At 43.5% G+C, this 25,504-nt stretch overlaps 2 protein-coding genes across 2 annotated transcripts in view; one reads left to right on the forward strand and one right to left on the reverse strand.

The window, feature by feature from the left end:
- PSMB7 (proteasome subunit beta 7) overlaps nucleotides 1–11,770 on the forward strand; it is a 22,504-nt gene extending 10,734 nt beyond the window's left edge. Inside the window, exons 5-6 of the mRNA XM_017745567.1 lie at nucleotides 10,951–11,102; nucleotides 11,587–11,770. Of these exons, the coding sequence (XP_017601056.1) occupies nucleotides 10,951–11,102; nucleotides 11,587–11,698 (264 nt within the window). The 3' untranslated portion in view covers nucleotides 11,699–11,770. The remainder of the gene's footprint in view (nucleotides 1–10,950; nucleotides 11,103–11,586) is intronic.
- A 590-nt stretch (nucleotides 11,771–12,360) lies between these two features.
- The window catches only part of NEK6 (NIMA related kinase 6), a 29,918-nt gene continuing 16,774 nt past the window's right edge, over nucleotides 12,361–25,504 (reverse strand). Inside the window, exons 7-9 of the mRNA XM_008642139.2 lie at nucleotides 20,898–20,992; nucleotides 17,061–17,174; nucleotides 12,361–14,282 (exon numbers count right to left, since the gene is read on the reverse strand). Coding sequence (XP_008640361.1) covers nucleotides 14,172–14,282; nucleotides 17,061–17,174; nucleotides 20,898–20,992 — 320 coding nt within the window. The 3' untranslated portion in view covers nucleotides 12,361–14,171. The remainder of the gene's footprint in view (nucleotides 14,283–17,060; nucleotides 17,175–20,897; nucleotides 20,993–25,504) is intronic.

The raw sequence follows: 25,504 nt of genomic DNA on the forward strand, positions 1-25,504 counted from the left end.
TCTGTGAATGCTCCTTCTCATTCCAATTGATTAATAATTCCACCGTAAAGAAAAAATGAGAATTGAACTCAGGATTGAAATTGGACCCATTAAAAATGACTTGTAACTGTTGCAATAATTTCAGCCTAAAAGGCAGATAAAAAAAACCCTTGGAGCTCTTCAGTATTATTGAATGATGTAGGAAAGGAAAAGGTTAGTCTACATCAGCAGAGGTCTTCAGATGTTCCTCATTTTTGTAATGCAGCTGCTGTGGGTCATTTTCATCCCCCTCAAGTGCACTGTGGTTTTAGGTGATGGTCCCATAAATCCACAGAATTCCTCTCTATAAAGCTGGTAAATGAAGTTTAAAATGTGAGATAATCTGTTGTACCTTGGTACATCTCCTGACAAATCATGATGTGCAATTCCAGCAGATTAAAAAAACACCAGTCAACCCCCCACCTTGTTTTAAGAAGTTTGCCATTAGCTAATTGCTTAAGCATTAGTAAGAAGCAGTTTTCCAATTATCCCTGGCCCCTCTCCTGTCAGTACCTAAGCAAGAGTTGTAGGTGTGCAAAGTTACAGACAGTGGGATCAGGATTCCTGTGACTTAGGCAGCATCTGAAGACACTGGACTTTTGGTCTCTAGTATATTTACGATTGTTATCAGATATATTGGGATATGTTTAATAGGCTCCCAAGTGTCTCTGGGAAGGATCCTCACACCAGATGGCTGATAGAGGCATGAGAGAGAGAGGAAGACTCTGTTTTTCCCTCTCGCCTCGTGCTGCTGTAAGAATGAGAGAGTCTCCTTTTCCAGCCTCCTGTGTGACTGTGCACTTGGCATGCGTGCCATTCCACTGAAAACACGGACTGCAAATCCTTGGAATCAACAGCTACAGCACAATAGTCCTCTTTCCAAGATACAAATGGCAAAGAGCCGTGCTGTGGAACTAAAATTTTCATTTATTCTCAGCTAGCTTTCAAGCTTGTATTTTAAGTCATTTCTTGTGTAAGAGTAACCGAAAAAGGCACCAAAAACTGGTAAATCTCAAATTTTCCTATTTAGAAAGGTCATCCTCATTAAACTGTCTTCACACACAACCGTAAGTGGCAGCAGATAGTCACTTATAACAAGCATGTAGAAATGCAACCTCCCAATTTGTTGAAATAGATGTTTGGATCTTTGAGTCTTGCATGCACCTTAACCCTTCCTTTGGTTTTTCTGGATAATCTGTTATCTAATAACAGTTCAGGAATTGCATTATGCAAACCAGCAAAGTTTCAGGTGATAAAGCTCAGCTGTACTCTTAAACACTTCCTCACATTCTGTTATGGCTGTGAGTTTATAATACTTACCTTCCAAGTCAGGTGTGGTTTGTTGGTTTTGTTGTTGTTGGTTTTTTTTTTTTTTTTTGTAAATTAATAAAATAACAAATATTTCTATTGAAATTAATCCAAATTAAATCAAAGTATGCTATATATATTTTACATAAAACTTGTTATGAAATGGCAATGAAGATAAACTTAAAATTGCTGGAGATTAATTTAATAAAATACGTAGAAAATGATTATTTTTCTGTCAAGATCAGTGCTCCTTTCTTTTGCACTAATTGTCAGAATAGCTTCCTAGGGCTACTGGAGGGTAGTGGTGTGCTTCAAGACCATCACATCACAGAAAAATGATTCAAAGGCAAACTGTCCTGCACCCTCTGGTATCAACTTGCAAATTAGCATCTGGAATGTAATTAAACAAGCTTAATGAAAGTAGCAGCTGAATACTACTGGAAAAGACAATCAGCTTTTTTGCCTCTGATATATATTCTGTACTATTGAAGCTGATCACCAAACGCATCGTGTGAGCACAGTTAAAAAAAAATTAGCATTTATTTGAAGAATAGGAACTGTTTTTCATTCTGTTATGCTTTTGGCTTTATCTTTTCTCTCTCTGATATTTGTTTTGCTGTTGTATTTACATAAACACATCGGTTTCTTCCTTCTAGTTTTTTTTTTTTTTTTTGTAAATTAATAAAATAACAAATATTTCTATTGAAATTAATCCAAATTAAATCAAAGTATGCTATATATATTTTACATAAAACTTGTTATGAAATGGCAATGAAGATAAACTTAAAATTGCTGGAGATTAATTTAATAAAATACGTAGAAAATGATTATTTTTCTGTCAAGATCAGTGCTCCTTTCTTTTGCACTAATTGTCAGAATAGCTTCCTAGGGCTACTGGAGGGTAGTGGTGTGCTTCAAGACCATCACATCACAGAAAAATGATTCAAAGGCAAACTGTCCTGCACCCTCTGGTATCAACTTGCAAATTAGCATCTGGAATGTAATTAAACAAGCTTAATGAAAGTAGCAGCTGAATACTACTGGAAAAGACAATCAGCTTTTTTGCCTCTGATATATATTCTGTACTATTGAAGCTGATCACCAAACGCATCGTGTGAGCACAGTTAAAAAAAAATTAGCATTTATTTGAAGAATAGGAACTGTTTTTCATTCTGTTATGCTTTTGGCATGCACTGGTGTCCCAGGAGAGCCATGCCACAGCAGATAGTGCACAATATTTATAAATCCATGACAGGCAATAATAGCAACTTGAAAAATTCTTTTGCTAGAATTTCAAGTTGAGAGCTGCCAAAAGCTGAGAGGATCAAATCTGCAGTGGCAGCTGCTGTGCCCTACAGTTAGAATCATAGACTTTGAAGATGCTCAACTAAAAAAAAAAAAAAAAAAAAAAAATAAAAAAAGACTGCAGGCTTAGCCAATTTTTGCAGGTTTCTAGAGCCCTGGCTCTCTGCCTTTTGAAGATGAGTTGCTGAAGCTTCTCCCAGTGCCTGAGGCATGCTAACACCAGCAGGATGTGTTTTTTTCCATAGACTTAGTGTGTCTTCAGATTTAAGTAGCACATGCTTTATCAGTGCCAACTGTGATGGTCCTTTCCCTGGCTGCAGTGCTGGGAGATGATCTTTACCCAACATCCTTCAGAGGAGCTGTGGAGATGGATGGTGATGTCCCCGAGTGCCACTTGTGCAGCCTGATTTATGTAGGCAGGGTTTGTTGGGAAGGAGTGCTGGCCTCTAGAGGAACCATTATAGATCGCTGAGAATGGTAACACTTTCAGCCCTGAAGGCCTGTAGATGCTTCAAAAATGTAATGCCAAGCACCTAACTACTGTGGAACAATATTAATCTGTCATGTAGGCAGCTATAGACTACTTTAAAAAAACGTAAGTGGAAGAACAGCACATCTAATGGAGTGTTTTGAGCTTAGATCTTTCATTGTAGCCAATTTTTCTTCCAGTAGAGTCACCACTGGTTTTTAAACCTTACAGTCATTTTGTAAATGCATTTGTGCCTTCTGGTGTTAAACAATAGCAAAGAAATACTCTGAGTCGGTGGATATGGAAAGCATCGTGAACTGGGGAAAAAAAAGTCTACAGTATTAAACGCTGGAATTCTGGGTTTTTCTATCCTGTGGTGGTAGAATTCCTCAGGAGATGGGGAGGGGATGTATTTTCTTCTGGTATTTGATTTCTGGTGTTTGAAAAGTAGGAGCATTTTGTCTGTAGAATTACTTGATGCACAGTGGGGCTATGTTGTAGACTTCTTGTTTAAGCAATGAAAGGCTGCTTGTAACTTCATTTCTTTTCTGTATTTCATCAAAACAGCCAGGTTTAATAATAAGAGGCTCCAAAAGGAAGAGAATCAGAAGCCACAGAAAATGCTTTTGCAAGGAAAAGAAAGTAAATCTTGGAGTGTAATGCGTTCAGGAGCAGAATAGGTGGAAGAAAGGAGATAGGAGATAGTCTGGCAGATATTTAATAATTATTTCTAGGATAGATCACTACAAATGTGTCAGATTATGTTTACAGTCATTTATTATACCATTTCTTAAGTGTGGTAGGAAATCAAGTGGTACTGAATAAAACCAAAAACATCCTAGAGGGTAAGAATAGATGAAAAAGAAGGGACTGTTCTGAGTGTGTTCCACGTGGAGCACAGGCCCTCTCGGTCCTGCAGCAGCTGTGCTGTCCCAAAACCTGCAGCTTGCTGTCCCACTGGAGAGGGGGTGGTCCCCTGGGTGTGCTTGGGTTACCTGTGGTGGCTTCGGCTCACCTGTTCGAATGGGACCTACGTGGGCTGGGAGCAATTGGCCGAGCAGTTTGTCAGGCAGGTTTGGGAGAAGTGGTTTTTGAGGTACTTCTGAGTAGCCCCTTATCCCTGAGTGAAGCAGCTGAGGCACGGAGAGCGCTTTCCTCGGGATGCTCCGTGAGCTCTGGGATCTTTGCTGTGTTGAAATGCAAAGTAGACTGAATGCAGCTTTCACTGTGCACCTCTTATTTCAGTAAAAAAATGCATCAGGCACACTACAAAATATTATGAAAACATGTCACTTTCTTCCATTTTTAAGCAGCTGACACATAGATCCTTAAAATGTTCCTGTGCTCATGTTTCCTACTGTCCCTCAATATGGTGGAATTATTTTTGTTTATTAACTACTGACAATAATACTGAGCTATTTTTGGAATCTGTCAAAAGTCTCTAATCTTCAGCAATAGTTGTCTCCCCAGTCTTGTCGCCTGTGTCTGTGTGACGGGGGCTCGGGAGCAGTGACAAGCTGCAGATGAGCCCTGTGTTCATTAGTGATGGTGATCAGCTCTCGGGCTCAGGTGTGGCAGCTGTGGCTGATCCTGCCAGCTGACACCGCAGCTTTAATGACTCCGCAGGACGGTGACCACTTGCTGGGAGGTTTGTGGGCTCCACTCTGGCAGCAGACAATGGAGATCAAGCCAGACTATGGGAGTTAGGCTGGAGAGCCAGCCTGAGATACTTGAACCCCTGTTGGTGTCAAACATGGAATTAAGTAAATGGGGGGCGGGGGGGGGAATCTGAGTTGGTGAGCAAAAATCAGGACTTTGTGTTTCTGTGCCCTGTGTATCTGTGTATTTCATTATCCAGTGACAGGAACTGAGGCTGTTAGTGGCATATCCTTACTCCTTGCTGCCAGAGCTTGTGGCACTGCAGTTTTCAGCTTTCCTGACATAGCTGTGTTCGTGTCTCCTGGAGACATGGATTTCCATGGGTAAATATCAGGTGTTAGTGCATACAGTCAGCTAGAAAATAAAGGCTTATCATACCTGTTCCTTATTCTTCGGTTAGATCACAATTACCCTGTGGCAACCTGGTTTCTGCCTGACATGTTGGACAGTTTGTACTGTTTTCATCATCTTTCACAGAATTGTGCCCGGGATTGATTTCCTTTGTGGAACTAGTGTTAAACAGGAAATCTGGGCTGATTTGGAATATGCCAGCTAGGTATGCTCTGGCATGGCTGGGGTTGCAGGTGAGGTGTTTTGTGGTGTGCTTTCTGAATGGAAGAAAGCCCGGTCTGTGTGCTGAAGTAGTGGGACACTGCCGGCAGCACCAGTCCGAGTTCCCAGAGATACCCACCCAGTCGTGCTGCCTTCCAGTTTGCTGTTTGCAGACTGTATCAAGGGAAATAAATGTTACCTTTGTGTAAATTGGGCCTTGCTGCATGACAAAGAGCAACAATTTCTTCACTTTTATGAAAGTAACACTTAAACTTTGTCTGTAATAATGTAGACAAGCTGGCCAGAAGCAGGGCTCTGTGTTAAGAGATCATTTCACTGCACAGGGTAGGGGGAGGACAGGTAATTATTTTTGATGCATTTCTCAGGAGCAGGTGTTCCAGTTTAAATTGTTCCAGTTTGTATATCTCCCATAACTGCAGAACATGGGCAAAATGTACTGGAAAATATTTCACATGGCACAGAGCCCGAGTGCTGCTCCTGCGGCGAGGGCCGGCAGGGCCGAGGGCAATTGCTGTGAGGGAACAGGGAGGAGGAGGAGGAGGAGGGAGCCAGCCTGGGCTTTATGGAGCATTTTGGTGTATTAGGAAGGATATATTACCAGAGGGCCCAAGGCTTCTTTTCCAAATAAAATGTTGATCTTCATTCCCGTCCATCCTTTTGTTCAGAGGTAAAGCAATAGTCAGATGAGCAGAGTTTGCTTTATTTGAAGCCAGACACGTTATTGCTTGATATTAATTTTTTTATATGCAGTAATATAAAGTAACTTTAACCTAGTCTTCTGCAGGGTTTGCATATTTGGGTGGCTAAGGGTCGGTGTGTTACTGTAGAGCAGCACAGTGGGGCCAGAGGAGGAGTTGCAGCCTGGCAGGATTTACAGCTCTGGTGTTGTTGAGCCAGTTCCCATTTTGAGAATCAGTTCCCTAAAAACCCATGAACTTTACCCATATGTAAGAAGTGATGGATGAGTTTTTGTAATCATTCTTAGTTCAGAGAATGGGAATAGTATTAAAAGAAATCCCACAGTTGCAAGAAGAGCTTGTAATTTAATTCTGTGCCATTGGAAATATGGATTGTACTAATAATAGGGAATGACATACAGCAACTAATGTTATTGAATAGTAGTTCCGAATCATATAAGTTTCTTGTCTTGGCAGGTAATTTGGCATAAATTGTTAATGTAAATCCAGGTTAGTGGGGAAGACATTATTTTACTAAAAAAGATAAACTGCTGATTAATTCAGTATAGAACTCAATTACAAATTGAAAGTGTCTCTGCGGGACGCCAGTACCCTAAAGACAGCAGATGTTGAATTGATACTCCAGCATATTTCACCCTGGTATGAAATATTAACGTGGTTTATTATACTGGTGGTGTATGATATCAGAGAGGGGGTGGGGATGAGCCTGGGCTCACAGGCAGCTTCCTCAGAATGGGAAAAACTGTTAGCTCTGAGAATAATAATTAGGGACTCCTGAGCAGTTTATTTGGAAAGTTCTTACCAGAAAATTATTAGAAAAATAAACATTTACTGACACTTCAGTCACAATGAACCTGACATAAAATGCATAGATCTGAAAAAAAAAAAATTGAGAGACAAGTTGTGTCATTCCTTATTCTAAGGCAGCACTGGAAATGCACTTTTTGGGGGGAGACTTGTTAAACCTGAGTGGTTTAAATGACACGTGCCAGCCCCTTTCCTGACAGCCAAACCAAATCCATTCTTGCTGCTGGAGCCTTCCAGCCTTCCCTTACAAGAAACACAAAGTCCTTTGCTTCTCAGAGTCGTTCTCTTTGGACTTAAAAGCAGACTTCAGCATCTCTTCCAGTTACAGGCTGATCTCCACCCCAGCCCCTCACTCCCCATATGCTGCTTATTCTCTTCCAGAGTCTATTTATGCTCCTGTAGGTGCTTCTGTCCTTCAAGAGGTATTGCTTTCTAGTCCCAGATTCCCAACACTGCTTTATAGATTTATTTTTTTATTGTCATTGTCCTTCCTGAAGCTTCTGATTTTTTTTTCTTCCCACACAAGTCTTGCAGATTCTCATTTTAAGTAGGATCAACTTTTTCTATGATAATATTTCTACAAATCTCATTGTTGTAAAAGACTGTTATGATAAGTATTTGCATTTGTTTATTTATACAAAAATATTTGCTTGCTTATGTTCATTTTATACTGATTGTGCACTGCATTTCAAATTTTTCTAAGAATTACTTAGGAGAACTGCACCATGTATTGCATCTCCTGGTGACCTGCAGAAGGGATTAATTTTATTTTGGTAAGAGTTAGGAAAAAAACCTAGTACTTTCTAAAGTTCTGAAATCTGGAAAAGACATCTCCTGTGTAACTTGCTTGTGAAGTTAGGAAATGTTGAGGAAATAATGTTCACAAAGCCATTCCAGCTGCTCCCTTTGCTGCTGGAGCATAATGATAAACTTGTTTACAGGTTATTAGTGAAGACAGTATTAATATAATATAGAAGTAGCCTCATCTCCTGTAAGAAAGTCTCTTTTTCCCTTCAGTAGCACTTGAAATTTGGAAATTGCTTAAGTGAGAAGAGAAAGTTGATCCAAGTCATATACAAGAATAATGTGTAAAAGTTGCTTCTCGGTGCTGTTTGGGACTTGTGGCAGAGCAGCTGTGAGAGGTAATCCATCAGCTCTGAGTGTCTGCAAACTGCAACTCTCCAGATAACAGGTTTAAAGTAAAGATTTAATACAGGCTCTATCTACTATGATGTTGCAGTGACAGTTTAAAACTCATTCTCTAAATCTCAGCAGACTTTATAGCCAGCAGTGGGCCCATATAAAGCTTAATGGCATTACAACACATAAATCATCTTTTAAAGACGCTACCAGTAGCGCCAATATTAAATGCAGACAATTGTCTGTGTTATAAATAATTTATCAAACACTGTTTCAGATTAGCTTTCCATGCTGAGTTATTTATTTTAGCCTTTACTGCCCTATTCCTCAGGCACCCTTTGGAAGCTGTGTTGCCGGTCACTGTAATGAACTGGGCTCTGTCCCACAGCACAGCTGTGCTGACCATTACAGCGCGCTGGACCTCGCTGTGCCTCTGCCAAGCGCTGCCCATTTGTCATGCGGAGGTAAATGGAGCTGCACATTGGAGTCCAGGGACACATTGTGGGCTGTGTGATGGGGACAGACAGATCGCTCCATAAAGTGCTGCTTGTCACCGCTGCCTCGCCATACAGTTCATCACTCGGCTGTAATCTCATTTAAGGAGCAGTGGGGGCCCCAGAGGAGGATATTCCCAGTTAGCTTGGTCTTTGCAACCATAAAGCAGGAAGTGCTCCTTTTATATACTCTGAACTTTTAGGGTTTTTTAAGATTAATTATTACAGTGACTCATTGAGGGCCCTGTACTTGGGACTGTGTCAGCACTTTCCTGCTAACCCCCTATTTTGTGACTGTAAATAGCAGTCCTTGCTGAACTCCACCTTGCTGATCTCTGTAAGGAATACTTTAGGTTTTTCTTGTGGCTATTCTGTTCAGCTTTCTAAATTGTAAAAAGAGGAGCAGGAAGCAGCACGGAGGCAGGGCTTTCAAAAATGACAATTATTCTATGTTCACAGACTGAGCTGCACTGTTAGTGAAGAAGCTGAGGTTACAGCCTGGGCTCTCTATGCAGTGGCTGCCTCAGTGCAGTTACAGCTCAGCCCTTCTGACTGCACTTTGAGTATTTTTGAACTATTTTGATAACAGCAGGGTCACAGAGTACATTTTTAAAAGCAAATCAAATTTAAATTAGAGGAGTCTGTGAGCTTTACAGTGTTGTCTTAAAAGGATGAAATTAAAAGGAAGAGTGGAACAAACTCCACCAATCTGCTGTAGTTTTCCTAAGCTACGTGTAAGCTTTTCTTACACGTTACACTCATATAGCTTAAAATTATTCTGCTTTTGCTACCACTTAATTCTTAAAACAGATCTACACATACTTCTTTGGTTTATTTACTTTCACTATAGTACTAAAGTAACCTTAGTCTGCAAAGAATCATTGACGGTCTTCTGTCAGTGGAGTGAGGAATTACTTGCTTACCAGGGTTTTATTGCCCAAAACACTGAAGGAAAGGGACAGAAGTTATTTTTGCAGCATGGCTGTATTGTCGTAGTCAGCTTGGTAGGAAGCGTAATGCAGTTTTTTTTTTTTAATAAAGAGTAATAGTGGTTAAACTGGGAGTGACATAAGAATTGCTGCTGTTTCTGTAGTTCACTGGAAGTTGTGCCCTGCTCCTATGGCTGTTGGCACAGGAGTACTGTCATTCCCACTGTTCCAGAGGGGCACCAGGGAGTGCAGGGCAGACCCTGGGTGCAGGCGGGCAGGAGCTGAGCTAATTTTGGGCTCCTCTTGAGCTGCACTCGGGGCTGGAGCAGCTGCAGTTGGAGCTGCCGCTCCTGGCACCGCTGCTGTCACGTGGCGGGGTCCTGGCACAGACAGGCTGGGAAAATGAGGCACACTGGAAAAAGCTGCATTTATCAAATTCAGTGCTGACCCCATCTCTTGTTCCTCGTGTCTGGTGGCAGAAGATTATTCCAAGGTGTGAAATAGCAGCAAAGCAATGAGGAGTGAGCCTGGGAAGCCTCAGCATTCCGGCATGATCTGCTGGGTGAGCTGAGGAGCAACTGCTGCTCACAACACAACTGCTGGGGACAAAATGAGTCCCCACCTCTGTGTCCATGGATGTGTTCCAGTCTTACTGTTTCTGTACTGGAACAGGCAGCTCTAGTCAGTGTTTTCAAGTAAGTTACACACCTTTGAGAGAATGTAAGGAGTCTTTTATTCTCTGGTTTGTACTTTCTAGGCTACTGAAAAGATCTGTGTGTGTGTATATACATCCATATTTATATATTTAAAACACAATCTGTTTTCCTTGCATTCTCACCCTTTGGCCAGGTGATGGGGCACGGACTTAGTGGAGCCGAGGGTGCAGGACATCCCCTGGCTGCTCTGGGCTCTCAGCAAGTCCTGCGGTGCCATGGGCAGGGTTGTAGGGCACAGGCTCTGTCAGTGAAAATTTGTCCTTTGCCCCAGGAGTTCCCCAGCCTGGGTTATGGCAGGAACTGAGGCCATGTCAGATGGTTCCTGATTGGCCCTAGCTGTGCATGGGTATATTTTCCATCAGCCTTTTTGGAACAGCCCCAGCCCTGCCTGGGAGCTGCAGAGGGAGCCAGTGTTGCTGGAATGACCAGGGAAGGCTGCCAGTCCCGATGCCCCCACAGCAACCAGTCATGTGTTACTGGGGAGGGGGAGAATGTGATGCTTGCAGATCTGGTGTAATAGTTTAATGGATATTTTGATGAATTTGAAATGTTTCTGTGTAAAAGATACTCCCAAGTGCTGTTGTGTAACATGGGTACTGTTGCACTCTGGTTCCTTCGAACTAGTAACTGTGCCTCAGTTACATCCATTACTGTAGCCAAGGTTCCTTTTTTGTTTCACTTAAGTGGTAAAAACAACTAATTGCAGTATTGTACCTGGTGATTGCAGGGTTTGGTGTGTCACTTACTGTTCCAAGCTCAACCTCTGCAGGCACAGGGACACACAGTCCTGGGAAATGCCAGCACTAAGAAGTGACAGCTTTTTAACCATTCCAGGAGGAGGAGGCCAAGCAGCTCGTGCGAGATGCTATCGCAGCCGGCATCTACAACGACCTGGGCTCTGGCAGCAACATCGACATCTGTGTCATCAGCAAGAACAAGCTGGATTTCCTCCGTCCATACGATGTGGCCAACAAAAAGGGGGACAGGTGAGTAATCCTGAAGCTCTTGTGGGTCCCTGCTCTGCCTGGCAAGGCCTGTTTTCAGTAATACCAAATTCTGTCAGTGATCTCTAGTCTGTAGGAGTTTCAACTAAACAGTGCAAATGAGCAGCTGGAGCAGCAGCTGAACAGAGGCTGATACATTGGAAGAATTATTCTAGAGTTGCAAAACATAAGTAAATTGCTTGTTCTTTGGTTTGTAGCACAAATATCCCCCACCACTTTGAGAGCCCACTTGATTTCAGTAAAAACCTTTCCAGTTACACGGCAGTGTTTTTGTAACCAGTTTCCTCAAGCTGCTGGTTTATCTGCAACTGTCAGTTATTGCAATCAGTTTAGATTTTGCAGTAAGCACAATTCCTTTACTTCGGACTTTTATAGGAAACTTCTAAAGCTGATCAGTTCTAAAATTTTAAATGCAATTTTGCTCTGTACCATGTTCCAGACTAATTTTGCCCCATTTCTTAACTAGGTTTGGTAGGTACAAGTGTGAAAAAGGAACAACTGCTGTTCTCACCGAGAATGTGGTACAGCTGGAGCTCGAGGTGTTGGATGAGACCGTGCAAACCATGGACACATCCTGAGCCCCTGGGTGCTCAGAGAGCAGCTGATGCAGAATAAAGAGGGCTCTGCCCAATCTCCTCAGTGTGTCTGTACCTGGTGCTGTTGCTGCTGTTTCTCCCTTCCTCCTTTAGAGCAGGTGAGGCTTATGAGCCCTGAAGGGCTCTGGGACTGACCCCAAGAAGTCTGAGCAGGTTAGAGCTGTGCTCCCCCCCAGGAACCACCTGGCACTGGGGGCAGAAAAGGAGCTGCTTTGTTAGTCCAGGAACAAAACACCAGGAATAAAACTACTCTGCAGAAGTCTAATTTGATAGGTTTTAATTTAATAGAATGTAAGAAAACAGTGAGCATTGGTGGTTCTGAATTGCTGACCTTGCCTTCCAACAGACACTGGTGTCCTGCTACCTCAGTGCAGGGTATCATCAGGGTCATCAGGGGATGTTGATGTTATTGCTTCCCTGTTTGCTGTAGATACAGACAGGATACAGGGCAGATCCAGCATCATTTCAAGTCTGATGGTCTTGTAATTCACCTCCACTTGGACCTTTAACACTGGACTTTTTTGTTTTTTAAACAAAGGTGTTTATTTTGGAAATATTTTTTTTTATTTATTTAAAAATGCACAATTGCAAAAAAATTACTTTTTGAAATACATTTCTTTATAAGCACTAAGAAATTTTATGTAGCAAGAAAGTGACCAGACTTCTCCAGATACTCATTTTTGAGCTGAGCTTCCCTGGAAGCCATGGCTCCAAGGAAAGCTGCAGTGGAACCAGAGGGGGTTCAGGCTGAACTCTGGGAAGTGCTAAAGAAGCTGGTATAAATAACCAAGCTGGTTGGCATGGGAATGGTGGGAGCCATTTGGTGCCTCCACAATGTTCTCCTGCTGATTTGAATTTCCCACATCTCTCCTGTGAGCAGCAGCCTCAACTTTCTGCTGAGAAGCCTCAGTAAAATGGCACCTTGCATTAATGATACCAACCATATTCACAGCAATTAATGGCTTTTCTTGGTATCCCATAAAATTATTCCCAAATTTGAGAGCAAGGAGTTGGAAGATGGCACTGCAGTTTTCCTTAAAGTAGAGAAAAGTAGGTTAAAAAAATCCACTAAAAGCATATATATGTATGTAACCCTCTAACCCTAATCTTAGTTCAAAAAAATTTAAGGATTGTAAGCTTTCCTTAAGAAAAAAAAACAGGCACAGGCTGCATTTGAACTGTCACACACAAATCTATACATTGGCATGAGCCCCTGTCACATGTGGAAGCGGCACTGGAGCAGCACAGGCTGAGGGATTTCCTCTGGAGCACCGAGTGCAGCCCTGCTCCTCCCGACAGGCACATGGAATGGAGACACTGGAACGTGAATCCACGGCTGTTCCTAAAGCAGTGAGTATTTCCATTGACAGTAATGAAACAAATCATTGATTCAATGAATGAATTTAGCTGGTTGACAATTTTCATGCAGTTAAAAGACGATGACTCCTTCAGATTAAGCTGAGATTTTATAAACATTCACATTCTGTAGTGAGCTTTCACAGTTTGAGAGAAGGGGCTGATCCTATGCAGAATTTCATACACAAAGCATTTCATTTATTTTTAAAAAATTTTCCAAGTGTTTAAAACACTGCTGAAGTTCCACTGGTAGTACCCAACGTACTATGGAACATGTAAAAGTCTCTGCACCAAAACTGAGTTGGCTTTGATAAACACTGGTTTTAAACAAGAACCTGGAGGTGAAGAAGAACCATTCCAAAAGGGAAAAATGAGGGTAAGGAGCAATTCTCTGCAGGAGCAAGGCTGGTTGGGGTTTGCTTGGCTTGTTTGTCTTCTTTTCCCCAGGCTCATGTTTAACTCATCTCTGACAGAGAAATGCATCAGCAAAATACTCTTTCAATTAAAAAAAAAAAAGAAATCATGAAACAAAAGTGTTTCCCACCCCCCAACCTGTCCCAGTTCCTAAGTCTGAAGAGGAGGAAATTAATAAAAACATAAATGACTGCTTTAAAATATACCAAGTAAAAACTGAATTTCCTATTAACCATTTGCAGAAGAGGCAAAGTAGCAGTTATACAAATTACACAAAATCTATGGTAATTCTTACATTAGTATAAAGTGATTTCACTGAAGGAATTATTTCAATATTTCACATTACAGTTAAGAGAGAAGGTCTGGCAAAGGCCGAGCCCTCAGTAATAGCGGCTATCCTAGATTACACACGACAGTTTTAAGAAAGGACCCTTAAATGATCTACATCCATAACATTATTGGCCTCAAAAATAAAAAATAAAAAGAATCACTTGCAATACCTCACAGAATCTTCACGTTAAAGCACGACCACCTGTAAGAGTCCTTATCAAATAACCTGCAAATGATGGAGCCTCTGCTGTGAGTGCTCAACCTCCCACCTGTGTGACCTGGCACCAGTCGCTTTCAGCTGAGAAAAAGAATTCAAGTAAGACTGAGCTGTGCTGGCTCTGCGCGGCCGCGGCGCTCATGTGCTCGAGGTCCACACGTGCATTTGTTTGGCTATTTGGTGCACGTAACTGATGTCAGGCCTTTGATCTGGGTCGGGGTATATGCACATGCTCACCAGCTCCCGCAGCTGCAAGACAGCAAAACAGGCAAATGTCAGTGAATCCACTGCTGTCTTCCTGGAAGAGGCTGCAGGAATGTCTGCCCAAGGGCTGGAGGCCACACCAGGAGAGGGGAACTTCTTTTATACACATGTTACTGGGCAGATTGCAGGCATGTGTCTGTCTCATGTCTGTGTGTCCCACCTCCAAAAGAGCCAGGAATAACCTTTTCCACCAAATTGTCACTAAAGATTTAAATTTCCTCCACCCCAGAATATTTTACATTGTGCAGGAGGACCCTGTGCACCCAGGGGAAGGGAAGGGAAGGGAAGGGAAGGGAAGGGAAGGGAAGGGAAGGGAAGGGAAGGGACTGAGGTGGGAGGACGGGGAGGGCCGGGGAAGGGAAGGGAAGGGAAGGGAAGGGAAGGGAAGGGAAGGGAAGGGAAGGGAAGTGACTGAGGTGGGAGGAGAGGAAGGACCTGCCAGTGAAAGGGAACTGAGGAAAGGAGGACACTCAGCAGAGCTCTCAGGAACAGCAGCTGTGCTGCCCTTCCCACACCAACCCCGGCACTAAACCCGCTCAAGCCTTTCAGTGTAACAAGTCTGACTGGCACTTATGTATCTTAAGCTGCTGGACACAACTAGGAGATCTTGGTGTTTCCTAAAAGCCTTTATGAGGAGGAGAAACTGGTCATTGATTATGTTTAATAAATAAAATGCAGAAGAGCTGGAGTCTCCCCACCTCCCAGCCCTCTTTATTGTGCACATGAAAGATTGTAGCTTTTAATTATACAGACACTGAAAGCTGCTCGTACCCCTGAGGCACCAGGAGAAACAGCCTTGAGCCTCTGATCTTCTCACATCCTCCCAGTAGCCACAGTGCCAATTATTTTAACAGTAATTAAAAGCATGGCCATAGAGCTATCAAGCACACGACTTCAGCTGCATTAACAAACATACCCGAAGTTTCCAGCTCTGGATGGAGCGAGGCCCAGTCCTTGCTCCCAACCCAGACCTGCTGCCTGGCCCTGCCCCATTCTCTGGTGACTCTGAGCAGCTCAGGGCAGGGACATTGCTGCCTTCATGACCCTGAGACGCCAAAGAGCGAGCATGTATCTCAGCCCTGACCACAAAACTCCCGCAAACAACTGAAAATGCTTCTACTCTGCCCAGGGCCTGTGCTATCAGTACCATTTGTCCAAACAGTAACTGTGCTCCCCCCTGTGACTGCAGCACTGAAACACAGCCCAGGCAGTTCTGTCCTCACAGGCATTCACCAGCACCTACAGGAACCAGTGGGCTGAGCCTGGATCAGCACCACCAGCCAGCATCTCCAGTTACCAGCAAATTTGTTCCCAATATAGAAAACCAATCCTGGCTGGATCTCAACTCCTCCTGCTTCCAGCAGCATGCAGTTGCTCACAGGACAGCCTGGACTGGCGAGGCACAAAAGGCCACAGAGAAGAGGAACATCCCTGAAAGAACTAAAGCAGGGGCTCTGCCGCAAACACTGCCTTGTTCCTCTTTCTTGTTCCAAGGAAGTACCACACTGGATGCTGTTTGTGGTGGCGTCCTGTTCCAATTCCCTGTTTGTGCTGTTCCAGTGAGCACCAGCAGCAGCTGAGGAGCTGCAGCCACAGGCACAGCCTCCACCAGCATCCAGTTAATAGTGCATGAACCATCTGGAGTTCTGTGGGACCCGGCGCCTTTGAGCTCTAAACCATCCTTCTCACCCCGACTGTATCACTGCACTACATGCACTCTTTAGCACTGCCAGAGGGAAGCAAACAGACAGTAATTGTAAAGACAGGAAACACATCTGTCAACTTACACTAATTCCTGCTGCCAACAGGCATATCCTGAAATGCAAGCTGCAGCAGCACGGCAAAGGGACACGCAGAGCCGGGCGCTGCTACGGAGCTTGGGGCAAAAAAATTTTAAAATTCACTTTTACAGACTAGTTCTCAAAGCATTGTTTTGCACGAGTTACTTGGTAAGGAAAAACAAAGCAAAAAGTAAAGTGTGGCGCAGGGTCCCTCCCAGGGCAGAGGCCAGAGTGGCTGTGCTCAGTATTTCCCGGCATCCTGCCTCCTCCTCAGGATGCTGAGGTAGAGTGAAACAAAAGAAAAACCCCACGGGATATAGTGAACATTTAAAATTCCATTAGCCATTTCCCTTCAAATAGAAGGCAAATGTAAGGAATGAGGAGGTTAAGGAAAACCAGCTGCTTTGTCGAGGTGAGGCAGAAAAAAGTCAAGCTCATCTCAAGAGGCCCTGAGGAAACCCAACGCACATGTCTGCAGCTGGGGGAGCAGGAACTGGGACAGTGGGGTTTATGCACTGGTTCAGATGCTGCTCCCCATTCCTCATGTTCAGACACACAAACCCGGACTCAAAAAGCCCCCATGCAGCTGCTGTAGAGGTGCTTATTGCATTAAACTAAATGGCTTTTCTTCTCTTTTTCTTAAAATGAATCCTTCCCCGCTTTGTCACACACTGAAGACTTCATAAACAAACATATCAGTGCTCTTTTATGAAATGTTTTATGGGAAAGGAAGCAAGGAGAGGGCTTTCCCACGGCTCACTGCTGGTTTCTGCCAGCCTCACAGATCTTCAGTTTCACAATATTCCCCATATTAAGAAATCTTTTTTGTTTTGATTTAGGTTGTCAATATTCAGACACCACAAAAGTAATTTCCCCTGTTCTTCCCTGGATGTGGGGGGTTCTCACTTGGGTTCCCTTTCTCTGTGCCAGCAGGAACTTCACTGCACCTCCCCATTCCCCTGCAACCACACTCCCAATTTACCTTTTCAGAATAATGTTCAGCTGGAAGAGGTGGATAGTCACATTGCTCTATTTTTTGGCAAAGAGAAAACAGGTTCATTTTATCTCCATAGAAGGGACTTTGCAGAGCTGCCATCTGGAGAGAAAAAAACAAAACGCTTCAGAAACACAAAGGATTTGAGAGCCCTCGGCGCTGCCAGTTTGCAAGAGCCAATTTTGTTCTCTGCCAGTGAGCAGAGCAAGGGATGCTGCTGCTCCCAGCCTGCCCCAGCCCAGGCTGCTCCGAGATCCCAACAGCTCTGCAGCCCCTGTATGGCTGGTGCCAGGCTCTGCCAGGCTTCCAAAGAAAAAAACCCCAAGAAATAGGATGCTCAGACCACCAACCCACCAGTAAGAACTCAAACTGGCTCTAAGACAACTCTGAAACCCTCTCAGATACAATCATCTCTCTCAATCATTGGATATTTAGCTGCTTAGAATATGAAGGACCTTGTAAGCATGAGCAATGCACATCATCTTTTAAAAAACCCAAAACAACCTCAAAACAAACCTATCTCCTGCTGGAAATCTGCTATTTAGAACAGAGTAACCCAGGCAGATTTGAGAATGAAACTACTGAAAATGTTCCTCATCAATGTGGTCTTCTTCCCCTTTCAGTTTCATCCCGAGGCCAGCTGAAGTTGATGCTTCTCACTATGCTTTAAGGTGGTTATTTGATGATTAATGGTCTGTTGCTCGTTACCGGTGCAGTGAAAGTGTCTGGAGAACTCTGGCTCATTCTGACACACAGTGAGCTCCCAGCAGAATTGAAGAGAGCCAATACCAAATCTTCCAATCTATTACCCCACAGTGAGGAACCAAGATTGATGGATTATTAGTGATTTGGTGTCAGAGAAGCTGTTTTGATGAGGGCAGGGGTTTAAATGCTGGGTTTGGGTTGGATTCCCAGAGGCACTGCAGGAAGGGGCTGCAGCCAGGGGGTCTCACCAAAACCTCACCACCACTAACACACATCCAAGTGCTGAGCATGCAGGACACACCAAGATAAACCACTCTTTGTTTAAAACATACACGTATCTTTTAAAGAACTTGAAGTTACTGTGTTTCTTCCTCACTCCTCACCACTACTATTAGTAGTGACACTAAGTTACTCCTCACAAACCCGCAGACCTGAGGGGTGACAAGTCTTCTGACAGGATCCTAAAGAGCCCAGCACAGGACAAGAGCGTTTGGAAGGTTTTGAAGGTAAAAGGGGAAGTGCTACTGTTACTTCATTACTGTCATGACAGTAGCAGGCATATCAGTGGGAGAAAAATTACAGAGTCCCATTAGAGACTCTACTCCCCAGTTAGGATTGATAGCAAACTGCTCTCAATCAGTTAAAACAAACTGGAGAGCCCAGCACGGACTGTTCCAGGGAGAGCACTAATGGGGGCATTAGGGAAAGCACAGAAAGCAAGCAAGGGTTAAACAGAGCCTCCAAGATCTTGATACACACATCAATAATGCCAGTGAGGGTGAGAAGGATTTTCCAATTCCCATTAACTTTTCACTCCAGGTTAAGTGCTCATGTGCAAAAGGGGAGGAATGAAAAGGAAATACTGTGGGGTTTGGGATAGTAAATGCAGGGAATTAAAGTGGAAGAGAGAGCACCCAGTTGTGACTACAGCAGTCAGGGCTGCAGGGCCGTGACCACAGGCACTCCAAGTATCTCACTAACTACAGTTTGTGATGCTGCGTTGGGGTTTGCTCCTGACATTTTGATTAGAGCAATTACCCCAGGCCAGCCAGATCTCCATGGAAAACGCCCACCACGCAGCATGACTGGTTCAACATCCAGAGATGGGAATCCCTGTTAGTGTTTAAATTGATCGTCTTGCCAGAACTGCTGAAGTCATTGCTTGTAGCTACATTCTGGGAATTAACAACTTATTTTTATCCCCTCCAAGTTATCTTGCTGACAGATATCTACAGGAAGTGAGGGATGAAGACAGTTACTACTATATTGATAAGATTTAATAAAAATCACTGTATGATTATCAATGTCAAAGTTAAGTGGTGCTATGTGGCATCATGTCCCAAAGCCCTCAATGTTCCCTAAGTGGATTCCAGTGGACACACGTGTCTCTGAAGGCAATTTGTACATTAAATCTCTCTGCAGCTTATCTACACAATCTATCCAGAGAAATATCAGAAGTGACTCATACCCAAACAAGCATCCCTTCCTTACTTCTAAGCAAAATGGAAAAACACTCTCCTTACAAGACATTAGAGCAGATAAAACAGTTCCTTCAAAGACACACAGATCTGATGCTTAATTTTCCGAATTCTACAAAGTTTAAGAAGTCAAGTAGCTGTTTAACTACTGAACATAGAATTGGTACCTGTCCAGTCCTCCCTGGAATCTGCAGTATCTCACAGCTCCTGTTCCCTAAGTTAAGGCTTACCTACGTAGGAAGGAAATTTCAAAACGCTTCATATGCCAAATCTTTCAGATGTTACTGTAGTACTGCTACTCCTACCAGAGAATTATGTTTAGTGTGCAATTAATTCAGCTTCTTGAAATACAAGGAGTACCAAGACTCCTGTGCCATAAGGGGACCATATTGCCTGCAACAAAAACATATCTTAGCACAACGCTAAATATTTCTCTCTGCATAAATCTGGAATCCCATCTCTGGGAGCTCAGCCTGGAGTGACTCAGAGCACCCCAGCACTGCAGCAGCACCCAGGGAGTGGAGTCTGACTGGGGCCACTCCGGCTGCTCCCAACAGACCTGGCCAGGCCAACACCCCAGGGTAGGGCCACAGGCCTCGACTCAGAGCCTTACAGGTGTTATGGGAAAATTTACTTTTATCCTGTCGTGTCCTACAAAGTTTGTTTAATCGACCAGCTGAAGTCCATGCTCAGCTATAGCAGTTTTCACATCTGATGTGCTCACAAAATTAATTACATTTCTGTTTATTCTCTAATTCCATGTGATTACCAGAAGTTGTATTGAGAAGCAAAATGTCACCAGTTCCCATAATCTGTTAACCACAGAGGATGTGAGCAATATTCTTGACTAAATATCCCAGGGATTTTTAATTCTCTGGGCTGGGATAAAAGCTTTCTAAATGTTGGCATGCACTGTCACTTAAACTGGAAGAAGCATCCATCTAAAAAAAGATTTAGATTAGATTACAAAGGAGTACAAGACTGTTCGATACTCTATGATCCCTGCTAGAAATGAAATCACAAAACCAAAAGCAGTTACAAAATCATAGCACTTATTTTCAGAACACAGGTAATAATTGCTTTTAAGAACCAGTTGCACACTGGGCAGTTCATCCAAACGTGCCTGCTCTGCGTCTGTGCCTCAAGCTGTAAGACAATGTACAATTAGAAAAACTTCCAGCCATAATCTAGTAGTTAGAGACACCAACTTCACATTACATAAAACCTCTGCTTTTCTTTATTGGAAGTTCCCAAAATTAAAATACCACAATTGGTCAGAATTCCGTCTAAGAAACCAGTAACCTGCACTCAAATGAATTTGCTATTTTCAAAACAAATGCAGTCAGGAAAAACTCTGACTATGCTGCCCTAAGAGAGCTCTGCTCCCAGCAGGAAGGAGGAATGCAGTGAGCTGGCTTTCCATGGCTTCATCCTCCACATCTGCTGTGACCTAAATTAACTTTGTGCAAGTGCTGAATGGCACAACCCCTTCATTCATGCTCAGAAAGTGCACAACAAACACAAGTCAGCTTTTTCCAAGGATTCTCAAAAAGTTGACTACAGGCAGCCTGACCTACTCAATTCCTGTCCTGAACTGTGTGGTTATAGAAAATGCAGGGTAAAAAAGTGAGAAGATACTTGCCTCATACAATAAACAGCCCAAAGACCAGATATCAGACTTAAAGTTATAGCCGTTCTCATGTATTCGCTCTGGGGACATATAGTAGGGAGTTCCCACTGCAAAAACAAACAAACCAGGGGTTATTGTCTTGCAAGTGACTGTGCAGCCTGTGTCATACAGAGAGAAACTTCATTAAAGGCTCAGGTGTAGCACAAAGACCTGATCAGACCCAAATTTATCATCACATACAGAACAGAGAATGGTGAACATTGTTGAAGATATCTTCTGCGTTTCTGACATTTGAGAAATGCTTTGTTTCCCTTCCAGGCTCCCAAGAACCTTCAGAGTGTCTTGGATGGACAGAGCCATTGGAAGGGATCATCCCCTTGGTTCACCAGACTGCACTGGGTGTCATGGCTGTGACACCAGAGCAGGACTCGGGGGCCAGCACATCACTGAGTGCTCACCTGACAGGGCACAAAGTGTCACAGAGTGACATGGGGGACCTCTGACAGGTCACCAGGCCCTGCAGGGGACACACTAAGCCCAGCACCAGCCAGGAATGCAAAGCCTGTCTGAAAAAAACAAGATAATCATTCCAAACTTTAAAACCCTGCTCTGACTTGAAGTTATGTCAGAAGCTGGGGGATTTCCATGCACTTCCACAAGTCTGTATTTTATCAAAAGAAATTTACTCAGTATTTTGGACAGAAGTTACAGGAAATTATTAATAAATTCCTTACCTCAAAAAGGTTCTTTTTTAAATCCTAAATAAGTTTCAGTTGTGGTACTGAAAGTACAAGACATCCTGGCCGTCTCAACTACATCAAATAATCCTCAGATACATCATTTATTAAAACATCCAAGGACTGTATATGCTCTTTTCTCCTGCTTCCCCTGCTTGTCCATCCCCTGTCAATTTTTTTTTCCTTTTGGCACTCACTGTATCCTTCTCCTAATTAAAGACCTTTCTTCACAAGATGGCAAATGTTTAATTTGCCTGTAAAATTCAGTTTACAATTTCTCCATTTGAAATGCTGCCTGAAGACAGCTGCATGACTAATAAGCAGCTGAAGGATGGTGCTGGAAGTGGAAGAACAGGCACCACCTTCTCCAGTGTGCCTATGGAGGGATCTGCACACTGTGGGAAACAAATGAGTTCTGGGGCACAAAGCAACAGCCTTGAGAGGCAAAACCCAGGCCCTGGCACCTGCACAGGTGACCCAGCACAGAGAAGGTAATTTATTTGGACCCCCAAGATGGTTCAGTGATCAGCTGCCCTGTGTGATGAACTTAGCTCATGCTTTCAGGTCATCCTTTAGAAATTACTTCCCTTTCAATGTGAAGAGCACCCTAATGAGAAGTTACATTTTTGCAAATGTAATATACAAATATACAAATGACAACATAGGAAAAGTAACACATGGAGATGACTTTGTTTCCATGCGCAGGAGGAGCAGGTCAGACTGGCACAGTCCCAGACCTGGCTGGGTTTCATTGCCTGTGAAAGGGGGAAACCAGAGTCCTACTAGTAGTTAGTAATTTTTACTAGACTACCCAGAGTAACTTCCCAGGACACCAGGAGCAGAAAGCACTCATTCAGAGGCTTTCTGTGGCTCTATCCCATGTGCATGCAACATCCACACGATGGACAGTACAGCTCTCCAAGTAATTCCCACACATCTGCCAGGTTTCTGTACAAGAACTGACTTGGCTGGGATAGCACTGATTCATTCTCCTGCTTAAAAATAAGCAGCTGCAGAAGAAACGGTGATTCATTCCAGGAAGTTGTGGAAGACACTTCTGGAAGTCCCCACAGGGCAGCAGTGTAAGACCCCTCCCTACCTGCAACTCTTCCTCACTGCTGCTCTGCCAGCTGTGCCAGGAGCTCCAGGAGCCTTGGAGCACAGGGCTGGCAGGAGGAGCACCGGCACCAGCCCCACTTCTGCTCCCTCTGGTCCCTGAGCTCAGCGGTGCCGGTGCCAGGGCCCCGGAGCCGCGGCTGTTCTGGCACTCAGTTATTCCAGGTCACTGCGTGGGCACCTCGGAGAAAATCACAACGTGTGGGCTCCAGGGGCAGGCCCTGCTGCCGTGGGAGCAGCTCTGCTGGGCGGCCCCACTGTCGGTTCAGATCACGCCTCCCCCGGCCGCCGTGCCAGCGGTGACAGGGCTGTGACAGGGGTTGTGGCATGGCTCAGTGCGTCACCGGCCCTGGATCGGGGCCACGGGGCTGCTCCATCCCATTAATGGCTCTGGGAGCACTCCACGCCTGAGCTCATTTTGTGGGTCCACCTTGCACATTTACCTATCATTACTGTAGTCTTGTCAGCAAATGTACAAACAAGCAGGTCTCGGCGTTTCAAAACTGATGCATTAATTTTTAAATGACTGTCATGATAAAAGACTGACAAGGCCAATTCTCTTTATGGCCTGTCCAACATTACGTGGGAATCTCTTGTAATGAGCATCTTCTAGAAAACTGCACAAGGCTTCCAGTCCAATCAGTCGGGGCTCGCCATTGCATCCCATTAGTCAATTTGACAAGAACAGTCTAATCGGAGACTATTAATCAGAAACTTTCCTCAGCATCTGCCCTGCTGAAAATACAAAATACTGCTCAGATTCAACGTTACTCACCAGGTGGTAGAGCAATACATTTGAAGTTATAAAGGTCACAAAACCATAGGGAAGATTATGGTTAAGGAAGGAGCTTCCTGCTCTACTCCTGGAAGTTGGAACCCTTCACTTGAACATCAGCCACTTCAGTGATGCCAGAGCTTTCCTGCTCTCCCAGCACTGCCCGTGGGCAGCTACAACAACCCTGGCATAGCTGCAACATCCAAGGTAGGGAAATCCTAATTATTCCCAGTTAAGATTAGGAAGAGAGGCAAAGGTGGCAAAGTTATTCCAGAAATGAAATTCAAATTCCATTCCTCTCACATATGCAAACATGGCTCAGCCATGAGCGAAGCTTCCTGTGAAACTCATCCCTAGCTGCTCCTGTGCAAAACCACGAGAAATCTGATTTATACTTTTAGGAGGCTCTCTCAGTCTCATTCACTGCGTTTGATGCAACCCAGACAAGCCTTGCACAGCAGAGGCTCTCCCACACTTTTACACAGACTGCATTAGACTGACAGCGCAGAATATTTCCAGATATTTTTATAGGCTGTGTACATTGAGGCTTTTTGAATGCCTCCATGAAAAACAAAAAACTGCCCAGTTTTTCAAATAGTAATAAAGTTTTCCCAGAACTATTAGCTTAGCTTTAACATGAACAACACTAGTGCATGTTCCATGAACACACACAGAGCTGAGAAAAATTCCTGAGCATGCTTTAGTGCTACCTGGTGATGCAAAGACAGCAGGGAAGCAATTCTGCTGGAAAATGAGAGTCTGGATTTCTCACCTGGTTCACCCTCTCCATCCACACTTGTAGGTTACAAGAAAAATGTACAGCACTATTTAAAAGGAGTTGAGGTCTCAAGTATCCCTTTCTAAACTTTTGCATTCTTTCAGGTGTATTTCCTACAAGGCAGCTCAGGTCTTTTCCCAGGAGAATTTGGGAACTAGCTGAGGTTAAACTGTGGTCAAACACACTCAAATAGACTTTAAATTCCTTCAAATCTCAGTGTGAGGTGCCCCCCCCCAAATTTTCATGATAGAAACAAAACCAAAAAAGCAGATGAAATCTATTTACTCTTAAAAAACCCCAATATTTTGTGCATAATATTGCAGCTGTTGTTACAAGGCCTGCTGCCCTAAGCTCTCTATTTTTTCTTCATTATTATTATTGAATCACACAACCCTACCAAACTCAAGTTTAGTTCAGTAGTTGGGTTGGGTTTTTTGGTTGGCTGGTTGGGTTTTTCACATGTAAATAGTACAATCTACCTGCAGCAATTCTGCATCTCTCTTTTCTTCCACAAATACTATGCAAACCAAAAGGCCAGAACTCCAAACACACACAATATTGGCTGGTGATGTTTTCAGTGGATTTCTTGTGTCCATTTTTTCTTACCAAGTCCTGATTACCAGCTCCTCCAAGCCCGGGGATTTTGTTTCAGATAGCAAACTGGCTTGGCAAGCAAAAGAAAGAAAAAAAGGCAGACAAATGGTCCATTTATTGAAGAGCTCTTCAGTTCCTTGCTGTTCACCCTCACATCCAAGCAGGAACCAGAAGGAACGTGTAACCCCGTGTACTCCAATCCAGGGCTATTGGCACGTTCTAAACTGGGAAGATTTTGACTTATGTGAATCTCCCGAAAGGAAAATCTGCTCCAAGTATATTCTTGTCCAAGAATAAATAATAAATCATCTGCTCCAAAACAAGACTGTTCTGTGTAAAATTGGTTTCTTTTGGGGTTTGGTTGGTTGTTTTTCTTATTCCTCTTGTTTCCTCAAAATGTAAAGCCAGTCAGAAGCTCTGGATAATGCCAAGTTTATTTGGCTAAAAACAGACATTATACCAGTTGTCAAAAAAGTTATCCATTGTAATATTAATGGAAATTCTCTGTATTTATTAGAGCTCCTATTAAAACAAGATCTACCAGCTTAATGTTAAGTTTGCCAAAGTCCGAAATTAGGGAAGGATGGTGAACCACCATGTTGTAACAAGTAGTAAAAGT

This window comes from Corvus brachyrhynchos, unplaced genomic scaffold (assembly GCF_000691975.1).
Source record: "Corvus brachyrhynchos isolate BGI_N302 unplaced genomic scaffold, ASM69197v1 scaffold59, whole genome shotgun sequence".
NCBI lineage: Eukaryota > Metazoa > Chordata > Aves > Passeriformes > Corvidae > Corvus > Corvus brachyrhynchos.